This window comes from Cyrtonyx montezumae, unplaced genomic scaffold (assembly GCF_038088225.1).
Source record: "Cyrtonyx montezumae isolate F1298 unplaced genomic scaffold, pur_monq_1.0 scaffold_10, whole genome shotgun sequence".
In the NCBI taxonomy this organism is placed as follows: domain Eukaryota; kingdom Metazoa; phylum Chordata; class Aves; order Galliformes; family Odontophoridae; genus Cyrtonyx; species Cyrtonyx montezumae.
This window is the reverse complement of record NW_027071826.1, coordinates 54,131,336-54,145,466: the sequence shown is the minus strand read 5'-3', so window position 1 is coordinate 54,145,466 and position 14,131 is coordinate 54,131,336. Positions and strand designations below refer to the sequence as shown.

At 36.3% G+C, this 14,131-nt stretch overlaps 2 protein-coding genes across 4 annotated transcripts in view; both read right to left on the bottom strand.

The window, feature by feature from the left end:
- The window catches only part of ANO5 (anoctamin 5), a 704,596-nt gene that overhangs the window by 159,214 nt on the left and 531,251 nt on the right, over positions 1-14,131 (bottom strand). The window lies entirely within an intron of this gene.
- SLC17A6 (solute carrier family 17 member 6) overlaps positions 1-14,131 on the bottom strand; it is a 32,730-nt gene that overhangs the window by 7,032 nt on the left and 11,567 nt on the right. The window contains exons 4-8 of the mRNA XM_065755411.1: positions 5,005-5,119; positions 3,195-3,282; positions 3,007-3,093; positions 2,126-2,268; positions 347-496 (exon numbers count right to left, since the gene is read on the bottom strand). Coding sequence (XP_065611483.1) covers positions 347-496; positions 2,126-2,268; positions 3,007-3,093; positions 3,195-3,282; positions 5,005-5,119 — 583 coding nt within the window. The remainder of the gene's footprint in view (positions 1-346; positions 497-2,125; positions 2,269-3,006; positions 3,094-3,194; positions 3,283-5,004; positions 5,120-14,131) is intronic.

Genomic DNA, 14,131 nt, shown 5'->3' with positions numbered 1-14,131 from the left:
TCACTACACACCACTGAGAATATTCTGGAATTGTCCAATTGCCTTTTGAACTTTCGGTGTTTACAAGCACTCATCAGATCCCTTCTCAGTCTTCTCTTCTCTAGCCTGAACAGACCTGGGTCTGTCAACTTTTCTCCCTATAAGAGGTACTCCAGACCCTTTGCCATTGCTATTATTTCACACACAGGTGCTGGTAAATGTTCCAGTAACCAGGAAGGATAAAATCTGAAACCTATGAAGAAAAACCATGTGAAAATACACTTGTATTTCCTTCTCCCTGTAAATACCACAATTGTGACTGATTCTTGCTTAACAGAGATAAAAGTTTCAGCCTATTCTTACATACCTTGCTTATTTCAAATCCAAACACTTCCTCAAAGTAAGCAGGCTGACTAATGAGCAACAAGTAGAAAGTCCAGCTTCTACAGAAGTTTGCAACAATTATTGCATAGACTGGCATAGATGTAAAAAATTTTCTCCATGGAGTTTTGTATTTCTGAAACATAAAGAGGGAGATACAGTCACTATTTTGGTTGATATCAAATACCCATCCTCCCTTCTCCTATTCCTACTTTTTTTTTCCTATTCTCTAGCAAGTTAATGTATAGACTTCTGTATACTTGAATTGTCCTAAAATACATGGATCCATATTTGGTTGCTTAAATTTTAGTATAAAGACATAAATAAGAATTGCACAATACACAAGTAGGGAAACCTAGTGATCCTTATGTGCGCCACAAAACTCAGTTACAGATGCTATTTGCTCTATATTGTAAACATAAATGTCCAATGCCCAAAATAATGTCTCTTTAAAGTGACCTGAACCTAAGGCAGCAGTCACCTTTACTCTGCAAGTACATAATTTCATCCACATTTATTTTAATCAAGTATTTTAGCATCTAGACCTCAATCCCCAAAAACTGATTTTGTTTTCTACCAATTCTCAGTTGAAACTGTTTGGTAAATATATTTTGCTTTGTTTTATTTCATTTTTAAATGAACTGTGTAATGAAAAAGCTGACAGATGGGCAGAACAACGGTCCTGCTGAGTCTCAGCACCTCTCTGTGGGCTCATGGTTCTGCCTATGTGTGTTGATTCAAGTGCAGGATCCAGATCCCAATGAGTGTCTGAAAATTGCCTGGATACTGAATTTTTTCTAAGAAGTCCAGCTCTGTACATAGATATATGCCATAATTTCTATACATATCAAATTACATTTAAGTGAGAGCTTGGAGAGAATTTCAGATTAAGTATTTCAGAAGCAACTGAACTACTGACTTAAACTGTTTAATGAAAAGCAGTAACAATGGAAGTAGAAATACCCCAATTCTGTTAGAATTACACAGACATTCTTTGAAATATCTCCTTTCATGTAAGATTTTCAAAAGCAGTTAGGGTGTATGAAAAACATGAACACCTCTAAATACCATTAAATATCAACTAAGAAACTACCTTGAATGTTTTAAGATGTCAGCTATGTAAGAATATTATTGATAATATTTCCAATTTCCTAATTAGTCTAGATCAAAGATTTTTATTTGGAGGAAATTCCTGAGGCTTGATAGTATGTCTTCAGCAGTTACCACTGTAATGAGGATGTTCTTACAAGTCTACTAGCATGTTCTATTTCATCAGGCAGCCTTTCTTGAAAAGCAAATATAGAGTAGATAGGATTTGCTTTTTCTGATGTCTTGAGGTCCTCAAGGTGGTGCTTTTTCTCCTCTAGTTTACTTTTAAGAAGATGAAAACAGTTCAGAAGGGATAAATAGGAAGGAAATCAACCACTTGAACTCAAGGTAACACGAAAGTTTCAATAAGGCATCAATTTTAAATGTAATTCTAGCTTTAGCTCCAGCTCTTCTTAAAAACATATTTTGGAGTAGAGAAAGACCAGGCAGGAATTCCATGACTGATCATCTATCACCTCTGTTCTCTTCATGCAAAAGCACTTTCCTCCAAGAAACCCTTCAGCAGATTGCTGATCTTCCCCTGTCCCCTCCAGAAGCATTCAATTGTTTTCTGTCTTAAAATACCCAACATGCTACTTTCACGTTGATTTCTTTTGTTTTTGTTTTTTTATTGCTCCTATCTCATAGGACATAAATGTATGAATAATATTCTTACTTCCATTGCACCTAGGAGGTTGGCACTCTCTCCAATGCTTTCTTCTATGTATCGTCTTTCTTCATCTGTGATAGTAGGATGTTTCGCAGGACTCTCATATGAAACCAAAAGCCAAAACATGTACCAGACTATACCAAAGCTCCCTTTGGAATGGAAAGAAAGGCTTTCAAAAGAAATGCACAGTGAAGTAGCAGAAAAGAAAATCTGTGGATAATTGTGACAAATTTAAATGGTGAACAATATTGCTGCTTCTATACCAGTCATTCTAACAGAGGCAAGTTCTGCAAAAAGCACAAGATGTGTGCACAGCTGTACCACCACAAAGAAGACTTCTGTTTCATTCAGACTGACTTCACTGTATGAGAGTGGCTCATTCTGCTTTAAGCCACTATTGTTAGATTACTGCATTACATTGTTTTTACCTTCAAAGGAAAAGATTTTACCACTGTTTTCAATAGTCACAATACCTCCCTGAGTAGTTAAATATTTCTGTGACTTTTCTTCTTAATTCACATTGATTTACGCTGCAGATTGAGCACCTTTTTTCTGTCAGTGTAGTTTAATGTAGCAGAACTACTGTGAGTAGAGGATGTACTCTTACAGGTCTATGTATGTGATGTTACCTCTGAGAATCTGAGATTTCTTAGAGTTGCATAGCAGGTTGCACTACTACAAGAAGTGATAAAACCATAACACTTTTTTCCATTCTCATTTGATAATGTTGCTCTCCTTTAAGTTCAGTTATTCTCTTTTTCTCAAGACTGTATTTTTGGGTTATGGAGAGACTTATTTTTTGGGGTACCTATTAATGGTAGCTTTTACATCACTTTACAGGATAGGGTAAGTTCATGCAGTACTGGAGTGAGGTGAGAAGTGCATACCATAGACATAGAATACTGAAGACCATCCTGTGTATTGCACTAGAATCCCAGCTAAAGGCATTGCAATAACAGCTCCTGCATAGGAACCTACAAAACAAGATGTGTGAGGATGAAAAGGGAGAGAAATTCTGTCTCAGAGTAATTTTAGATTGCAAATGAAAGATAGACAAAAATGGAAAATTACTTACCACAAAAGGAAGTGGTTGCTAACCTACTTCTTTCTAATGGGGGGGCCCACTTGCTCCAAATACCATGGCAGGCAGGATAGGTGACCCCCTGGGAACGGGTATGCCACAAGTTAGCTGATGTTGATCAATCAGGCAGTTCTTTTTTTTTTTTTTTTTTTTTTGCATGATTTTTTTTTGTTTGTTTTAACACTGCTACAAACAAGATGCTGAGAACGCTTTAAGTGTCTATAGCAAAGTCTGAGCCCAGCCATAGAAAAACCTGTTTGTCTTAAAGTTGTAATGGGTTTGGTTCATTATGCTTGATTCATTTCAGAGGACTAATGATACAGATATAAAACAAGACTACTCTTTTTTGCTTTGTCTCCCAGCTTCCAAAATAGTGAAGAATCAAAAAAGAAAGATACTTGGGAGTCTGCATTCAGAATCAAAGGAGGGATGAAAATGCAGACTCTCTAGAGTCTTTCTAAAGTGGGCTCAGTTCTGCAACCCATTGTTTTGTGGCCTTCTAACATTTCTTGATGGCCTCTCAACATTTCAAATATAATTTAGAAAATAGAGTTTATGTTTCCATTGCTCAAAAACAATCAAGTAAGATTAATAGAAGCTTAAGATAAGTCAAATATATTCACTATATTTAATGAACATTTTTGAGTGCTTAAAGATTTGGGTGGTGCTTGTTGGTTTGATTTAAAAGGAGTTATGTTTTGTCTTTCTTCAAAACCACTCCTTAACTCATAATAGAGAAACTATAAATAAAACACGGCATTTTAGTGTTGCAATTTTAGAAAACATAATATGAAATATGCTGTACTTTTTCCTAGAATTCATGCTTGAGAACAACTGTGATGTCTGAATAGCTATATTCAGCCAATTTTCTCTTAATTTGGTATTGTATTCCCTCTTTAGTAGGGAATAAAGAAATGTGGAGTTTATCACTCTCATGTTACAAAAGACTCTTCAAATATGTTACTTTCTTTTCACAGATTTTTATAACCAATCTAGTATTCATTTCAGACTTTGTTAACTTAAAAAGGAACAGTAAGATGTAATCTTAAGGCTGTCATGATGTTTTGTAATCCTTCAAAGAGTGTTGCTTGAGCTGCCTTGCATTTACTATTTCTTTAAACTATCACAGAAATTATTGATGAAAGAGCTATTTTATTTCATAGTTAAGCACTTCTGTTCCTCTCATCCTTGTGGTCAAGCACAGCTGTGTCCATGCAAAGCACTTTTCAGGACTGTTTCAATATATACATGCACATTTCAAGAACTTGAGTGCCAGTCTTCTAACCTTCAGGCACATTCTGCACCTTCTTTTTGACTCTTCATAAATAATAAAGTGCATAAAATAAAATGAGCTTGCTCAGCCCTTAGGAAGAAAGAAGCAGGAATCCCATGCCTGAGGTCTGAAACAAACCAATTTAGAAGTAAAGCTCATTCTTTTTTCCTCTCTGGTCACTTCTAATTCATTTCCTCAAGAATATGGTCAGAGAAGCCATGAGAGAAGCTTCATTCTTTATCATAGATTTAGTCTGCATTGCTGGACAGCAATTAACTGTTGAGAAAAGCAGCAGTGCAAGGCCTGTGCAGAACAGGGTTTCAATTGAACTTTGGTGTTAATTCTTGCTGGTTTCTCAGCAAGGGAAAACTTTGCTGTGTGATTTTATAGGTATAGGAAAATTGAATTGCTGTAATTGTAACTCACTGTGCTAAAAATCGGGAGCAGATTTAAAACTTTTTTAATCACAAAAGGAGATGACTGCTGGTTAAAAACTTGCAAAAGTTTACGGGTAATTTTATTTTTCCGTACCTCTACGAGACCCTGCAGGATCCTGACAAAGATGACACACCCATAATGCACCCTGGCCGCAGATGGTATCAACATGTTGAGGGAGGATGTCAGCAGTATAGCAGCACCAAATACTCTGCAAGGGTGGGGAAAAAAAAGAAATGTAAAGGAAGTAATTTCAGTAATGTGCCAGTAGATTTATTCCACAGATGTTTGCATATCAATACAGATAAGTTTAAATGCGTGATATGTATGTAGGGAATATACTAACTGTTGGACTAGATTATCATCTATTTTCTTTTAGTGTTATAATCTGTGTGATAAGACTCAGACCAAGCACAGATGCATCTATGTAGTCTGATGTCTTGAGTAAATACTTCTTGTGCTATTCCACCTATATCTTACTGTCTTTATGTAGTTCCACTCTTTCTTTTCCCTATTTTTTGCCTTTCTTTCAAACAAATATGATTGAATTCCCTAATCTGGAGAAATTAGCTGGAGTTTTAATTTCTAAAACAGGTAGCTGGGCAAGAAAGAAACTCTTATCAGTGCTCTAATCATCAGACAGTGGCCACCTGCATTCACTACTTTTGAAGAGGAAGATAATTCACTGTTATAAATGCCAAATCAGCAGAAAGGATTTCAATCAGTGATTAGTGTTCTTAAATACAAGAGCATTTTCCCTAGGAAATTGATTATTTTTCAGGGGTCACTTACTGATGAATTTTTACTCTGATAGCTTCCCAAATATCGCTTTATTTAATGTATATGAAGAAGTATAAATACATGTGAAATGATAGTTCATAGTCCACTTCTAACAGCCCATTTTCTTTATACAAAGTCAAGCAATGCTAAGGAAAATCCCGGAGAAGTATTAGTATTGGACATCATGGTATCTGATGTCGAATTGATTTGACAGAGCCCTTTAACTTTAGCATATGTTCTTTAGAAATTGGTACAGTGCCATCAGTTAGTGAGAAATGGACCTTAGGTTCAAGAAGAAAGAAGCTGTGATAAGTTTCAAGAGGAAAACTCTTTGAGTACATTCTTTTTTTTTTTTTTTTTTTTTTTTTGTATCATCTGCTTAAAATTACAGCCTGATGCAAACTCTTAAATAGTTTGAGTCTATTCCACTTCTAAAGTTTCACAAATTAGAAATGGCAGCCATATAGAGAAATATCACACTTAGAGGAAGCTTCATTAAACAGTTTTAAACCTGCTGCCCTCGCTGTGTTCCCTGCTCTCCACATCTCATGGCAGACACGATCTAGCTCTGTGCAGCTTGTTTCTGCTTTCTTTTGGCCACGCTGGCAGTGAACTCGCTGGGACTGACTGCTGTATGTTTGTATCAACAGGTTTGGCCTCATTTTGGTCTTTCCTATTAATTTCTGTATGTCTAAGTTCTTTCATAGCTTTGTGGCAGTGCATAGACTTGCTGAAGCAGACTCTTAGCTACTGTGACCCAGTACAGCACTTTTTAAGTCACTGTTCCTGATAAAATCGTGCCAAGATAGCAACTTCTATATTCTCTCTATCTCTTTATAAGGATGAGGTCTTCCAAGTAGTTATGTAACTGTTTCTTCAAGGAAATTTAGTCTGTTATTTTGATTCTGCATCTGGAATCAGCTTCTGTTTGCGACAGTTGAAAGCTGTGTTTCCCAGAATTGCTTTGTTCTCCTGTTCACTAAAGAGAAGATTTTTCCTTGAATCTGTTCCTTCTTGAAAATAAAAATGCCATTCAGAGAATGATCTTGCGTTGTACATCTTCCAAATGAAAATCTCGCCTGTATTTAAACACACAAATACTAGTAAACATTCAGTTACACTGAGGAAAGGATAATAGAAGAACTCAACAATGTTACTTGAGTGTCATTTCTCAGAGCCACACTTAATCAAAATCTTTTTCTAAAACATAATTATTTATCAAATACCTATGGAATTGAGGTTAGAATAAATTAAATTATGATTCTCATCAGAAATGTCTCTTCTATTATTATATTTTTTCCTGAATGCATGGCTACTGTACGATCCTGTTTCCTCTGTAACTCAATCGATGGCAAATGTCTTCTTTCATTTGGTTTTCATTTCTTTGCATTTCTCCATGCACTTCTCTAAATAACATCAGTCTTCTGCCTTGTTAAATTTTTTTTTTGCCCCCAAAATTACTAATTTCTTCCTAACAAAGTACTGTGATACACTTCTGCTTTTATTTATTACAAATTGCCTGTTTATTGTTTAAAATATATCACCTAATTGCATTTATAATGATTTACACCAAATAAGAATGCATTTCTAAGGAACTTTACTCTCCCGTGCACCAAACCCCAGCACTATTTTTTTTCAGTGCTTACCATTTTGTTGCATTTATTACACTACTGATTTTGATTTGTTTACATTTTCTCCTTGTCCTTACTTACATCCAGACATTCATCTGCATAAATCTGATGAAAAAGATCAGGCAGATTACGTTTATGTTAAGCTCTGTTTTTTCCTGTAGGATCCCCATGTTTTCATAACAAACTGACATGTGGTGCTCTATAATTGTACTTATTGCAATTGAAAATGGGTTACATTCATTTCCTAACAAATGTGATTTTATTTGAAATGAGACATTAGGCTGCAATAGGACAAAAATTCACTCCTATCCAACACTGCGCTGCTCTTTTTATGCATGTACATGTTCATCCCCTTCATATTCTGATATTATATTGAACAGATCAACATAACCCTCTCTTGATACACTGTCTTAAGCTGTCATGCCCTTCTGTACATTCCTTTGACCACGGCTTCTGCGGCAATGTGGGCTTGTGCTGAAAGCTTTGTATCTCAGACACAACTCCCACCGGCGTTCAGCCTCTCTTAGGGAGGAAGCCAGATCCTGCTGTATTGTGTTGAGACCAGCCTAGGAATAGCAAGTAGGTGTGCTGTTGGATTTTCATTCAGAGGTTCCATAAACATTCATTTCATGCTGGACGTACTCCAAAAACCACAAAGCATATCTGAATTCCATGGCACAATTTAAGAGCTTTAGTAGATTTAAGGTAAAATCTGAGAGAAACAGCAGCATGCCACAGAGATTGAGCAGGAAAGGCTGATGATAGTGCTGTTATTCTCAGCTTTGGCATTAGGAGGGAACAAAACTGCTGTGATATCCCATCAGTAGTCTCTAGATAAGAGAGAAAATTCCTTTCTGACCCCATAACAGCAACTGGTTTAAACATATATAGAAGAATTTAAGTGTACACAGAAGATGAATTAATAAACATGGTCGAAGTATGACGGGGGGGGGGGGGGAGGAATGTAAATCCTAGCCCTCAAAAGTGACTGGAAGTCTTGAAACAAAGAGTTATCCTTTGCTTATTTATTTCCACTTCTGGACTCAGTAGAATCAATCCCAAAAGAGAGGATCTAACATTGAACCTCAGTGTTTTACTGACAATAGCACTACATGAAGGTTGTGAGCTTGAGACTTTAGTCCTCCTGTAATACAAGTAGTAATCATAGCAAAATCATATTCGATTAAGAGCCATTTGAGATGGGAACAGAGGAAGGAAATGACTCTGACAAGTCAGGAAAAAGGCTTAGAATGGAATGAGCTTACAGTAAGAATTAATCTTTTCAGTTTTCAAGCCAGTTGGCTCACTTTCCTCTTTGGGGAAGAAACTAAAGAGAAAAATGCATTTATTTTCATCTCTGGATTTCTAATCTCTGAAGTCTCACTATTCGCATCTGTTTTTTGGGTTTTTTTTTTTCTTTTATTCATGCAATTCATATTACATGAGCATTCTGCATGGAAGCACGTTATAGATTTTGTTACTTGGTTGAAAGAAGTGTTAGCTTATAAAGTGAACCGAGAACAGTGGGAATACAGATGCCTGCCAAATGCTGAACACCAGATGGGTGACATATTGGGTTACACATATGATATCTGAAAGTAAGGAGCCCCGGTTGGAAGCATCCTTTTACCCCAAGGACTGGGAGTGAAAATTGCTCCAATGACTCAATAAATGTAAAACTCCTTTCCCATGTGCATGGCAGGACTCAAATCCCCAGCTGTTGGAATCCAGTGCATTTCACTGATGTCATTCTTTAATGTCACTGAAGATTTACAGTTATCTGTGTCTCTTTATTCACAGATAATTATGGTCTAATTTCATTAAAAATATTAGGGAAACTTATGCGTCAAATCTAAAGCATATGGAGTACCTTAACTGAAGTTCATCCTTTAAAAAAAAACAAATAACTGTATATGTTCAAAATGGGGATTTTTAGCTATTTCTTTCAAGAAGGAAATGCTTTAAAGCGCTTAAATACATGCCATATGAATGAGTTATGAATGTCATATCATTAAAATCCAAAATTATTAAAGAACAGTAAATACTGGTCACCTAGGACTACAAAACATTAACGGAATGAAATTGGGAGGTGCAAATGCATAGGTGTCACATCAGTTTTCATTATAAACTAAACAAGTTTTCAATGAATTTGATAGAAAACCATTAAGAATGGTAACAGAAGGTTTTTTACCTCCATAAAGCCATTGATCATCACTGCACTTAGAGAATCTCTGTGGATTTTTCTTTTCTTTTTTTTTTTTTTGACATAATTTCCTAGGGAATCTTGAAGAAAAACCACCAAGTTCCATACTACTACAGTAAATTAAATCGGTTGTTCTGATTCAAAGGAGGAACCTATGAAAATCAGGCTTATATTCATTTTTGTGTCACTAAACCTCTGTATTTCACAATTTTACAGTAATACTGGTCCCATCATAAATACTTTACAAATGGTTTACCAAATTACAATATTGAGCATTTTACATTAAAAAAAATTCTTCTCTCTTTTAATGCTGTCTGAACATTTTTAGTCGTTCGATTAATTGCCTTGAGCACTGTGAGAATATTTCTTTGCATGGCTATGCACAGGACAGTGCCTTTTTTATCATCATTGTGCAAGAGTTGCTATGATCACCAATATTTAATGACTCTTCACTGACATGAACACTTTCCCAATATTTTTTCCCAGAGCCCTACAACAGCCAGTAGTAACTGAGTGTAAGACTCGCATATAGCAAACTCTCCATACAAAAACCAGTATTTGGCCACAAATGAGCATAAAACATTTTTCCTAGTCTTAGATGAGTTTCCTCTGTTAAGTAAGGGTGCAAACCAATGGGAATTGAAACCATGAACATTTCTTGACAAGGTTTCCCACTGTAGTCTAAAAATCCTATTGTCATTTCCTTCCTTACAGAACATACATGAATTATGTTGAAGAGCAAAAGACATTTTATCAAACATATATTGAAATAAACTGGGTCTTGACCATCCTTAGATGTTCTTTCTTTGACCCATGCTTATCTGGGAGAATTCCAGAGCAGGAGCAGCTCTTGCAGCCTCAGGTCAGGTGTTTCACACAAAATAACTTCTTAGGCTATTCTGTCAGCTCAAGATTGCTAAAATGTGTTATCTTCTGCTCTGGCTACGTTGTCTGTCATTTATCTTTGACATCCCTCCTAGAAAGGGCCAGCAACACAATGTAGAATTGATTATTATATTCTTTTTTTCCACAACCCAAATCATTTCTTGTGTGTGAGGAATTACAAGGCTGAATACTGGATTGAGCCCTTTTATTTTTACTTTCTATTAGTAAAATACCATGTTTGAGCAAAAAACATAACAGAGCTAGCTTGAATTTCTGTAAGCACTGAGATTTATCAGGATCATTTCTTCTGCAGATGTTACTAGCAAGGATAATTTATCATCTTTTTAAACTTCATTTATTCTATGAGTTATGCAGTGACTGAACTTACTCACATTTCAGATTTTTAGCTGTTACTTAACATTCCCTTCTTTCAAAGTGTCTTTTCACCTGTATTAAGTGCGATGGGAATCTTCTAAGACTTTGATACAGAGCATAAAATTTTTGTAGGCTTACATCTGTTGTGGTTTGATCTGCACGTTTTGAAAATGAGTAAATCCCAAAATATTTGCATGTCTTTTAGTAGAATAGAGCTCGCAAGGACTGGACTCCAGAGTGAAATGAACTACACAAAGTCAGTGTCTGTCAGTTGTACAAATTCCCGTTCACCTTCTGCCTTCTCTGAGTTCCATTATTATCACTGATACTTGGAAAGTCAAACCAAGTCCCCACATATTTCTCATGAAGGTCCATTTGTTCTTCAGACGTATTTGTGATACAGTGTGCATTTTTTGAAGACATTGGCACATGATGACAGCATCATGGTAATTGATGCTGGATGTAAAATTCTCCTGGGTCATTAAATTCTGATCTTACCAGCAAGTATATTGCATCATCCTTCCATAAGCAGACCAAATTCCAGCTCACAGGTAATTAGCATGTGCCCTACTTATTTTGGAAGACTTTCCAGCTTGTTACTTCCTACATCTAACAGGTATCTTGCACTCATGCTATCTTTGATATCTGCAGTTTACTCCAATAGCAATCCTATCTTCTTTCTTTCACATCACTAAGCAAGCTGGGCCCTTTCCGTCCTATCTTCCCTATTCTTCATTCATTTGATCACCCTATTAGCCCTCTCTCTCTCCTGTTTGAATTCAGCTGGGAAATCTCACAAACCTGTGGTTTTGCTTTGCAGCTCATTATACCCATATATGTCTAGATAAAACTCAGACTCATTCCTTCTAGCTCATTAGCTTCGGGTTGGCTTGCTCTTTAAATATGTAATTTGCTAGATCATGTTTCAAACCAAGACCATCTCATTCAAATTATCTTACTGAGTTCCCGATCTTGGACGGTAATTCATAACTACCTCTCGATTTGGAGATACATAATACAGTTATAAAAATAAATCATCCATTTTCTTGCTTCAAAATGTTTTATGGCTCTGGCAACGTGCAAACTGGGAGGCTATATTTGCACTGCTTCGTGTTCTCTGCCATATAGGCTAAGTGTTATAGATGACTGCATCTTTATTGCTTGGGTTAAATGTAGATTCTTTTAGAGCAAAATGACAGTGACATTAATATCTCTATGCAACCATCCTAAATTGCATTTTGTAGCATGAAATCCAGTGTAGATATTGTAATGAGTTGAAATAGAAAAATAGATAGATTGAAGATATTTGTTGAGAAAAGTGCCTGGTGTTAACTATGTTGTTTCAGAGATTACTAGATTTTTCCCCTGTGAAAGCTTATAAGGAATCTTGCATTCAGCAGGGATTCTGGAAGAGAAGTTATTTGGCAGTATTGATGTATCTGGATGTTATTATTTTCCATCCTATATACAAATGATTAAAAAAAAAATCCACCTTTTGTGGACTTGTAGTAGTCCACTGAAAGTAACATAGGCTCTTTCCAGCCCCCAAATATAAATATATATTAAAATATATAAATATATATTAAAATATATAAATATTTATTATATAAAGTATATCTATTTTAGCTCATTATGTTAGCAATTGAACTTGGCTTGGAAACTCACTATTTAACACCATTAATGATGATTTGCTTACTTCTAAATTCTGTAAATGTAAATAATGCTTGTATTGACTTCTGAAAATACTTTTTCCTCTATATTGTATTGTGACAGCTGTTCTCACTGTTCAAGGTGCTTCCCCATGCTTCAGTGGTCACCTTCTCAACTGCAAATTGTATCAGTCTGGACTATTTATGTTACCTACACTTGTGTTTATTAAATACATACCTGCCATGTCACTAGCTTTTCTCCTTTGTAACCAAATAATCCTGATAATGTTTATCTTACTATAGTTGTCTTTTCACTTTGTAGTCATGCTGACTACTCTCCATGGGGTTATCTTCTACTTCAGTTTGCTTATTTGGTATGAGCTAAGTGAAAATGAACCCAGTGTGGGGAGACATTCTGCAATACTGTGTCATCATTGTGGTTTATCTCTAGCACTAATTTGTGCTGACTCTGTTAACCCTTCTACTGTGCACATATTCACCTTAAAAGTACACACCCTGACAGCTCATGGCTCTACAGATGATAGACAGTTTTTGGGTTTTTTTTTCTGAATGGGGCCCATAGTTTACATAAAATGGCACAGGGCTAACAAAGCTGGGATTATGCCATGAATACTAGAGTGGTGGATGAACTCGGCTGCCTAGGAAGCAGACAGCATAAGCTACCTTTGACATGGGGGGAGCACTTATTCCCAAGTGCCAGTCTTAGGCACATTCAGTGCTTCATGAGAGAATTGCTTAAAACCAATCCTATCTAATAAAATAAGTCTGTGGCCAGAAGCCATACTACAGCAGCTCTATTTGTCATTTTAAAACGTGGTGAAAACAAGTTATTTTCATTCATACGTGTACAAGGGAGGAGGGGGATTTGTCTGTGTGCCCTTCGTACTAAATCCTATTACAAGCCTTTCATTAAACATTAATATGTAAAAGCCAACCTCCCGCCGCCTAAACTACTATAATAAGGGCTTAGATACATTATTAATTTTTGTCACACATCTGAGCCCCCCTTTTATCAACCAAAACCCCCATCTAAATCCCTTGTTGCATCATTATATTGTGAAAACAGCTTCATCATTTGTGACAGAAAAATGGAAGGACCCTGAGCCATATGGCAGAGGGATCAGCAGTACCAGCCACATGGAAATGGTTCCCCAGTCCCCTGCTTGCAGTAACTGGTGCTTAACAGGCCCTGCAATGCAGTAGGGTGACAAAATCATCTTGTTTTGGTGGTTGTTTTTGTGTGTGTGTGTGCAAAATTGGCTGCTCTGCCTGGAAACAGACGAACTAGGCACCAGTGCCTGGGATTGTAGCCCAGTTAAATCTGCAGGATTTTGAACTGAATGTGAAAGGTGGAGTTGGCAAGTACAACTTCAGGGTTATTTCCTGCAGCACAAGGTCATCTCATGCCTTCAGAAGTACAGGATTTGGCACTAGTCTCATCATTCCATGTTTATGCTGTGAGTTATATGTTGTTCACAACTATATCTATATCTACCTACAGCAGAATGTAAAGATGTACAACTCCTTTCTATTTCAGTCTGTGTTTTATGTTTGCAGTCATAAAGACTGGGTTAAGAAGAAAGATATTATGAATTCAGTGACACATTGATGATGCTTTCAGAGAAAATCTCTGGGTCTGAGATGAAATGTTTTGACATACAATTGTCTGAAATATTAGT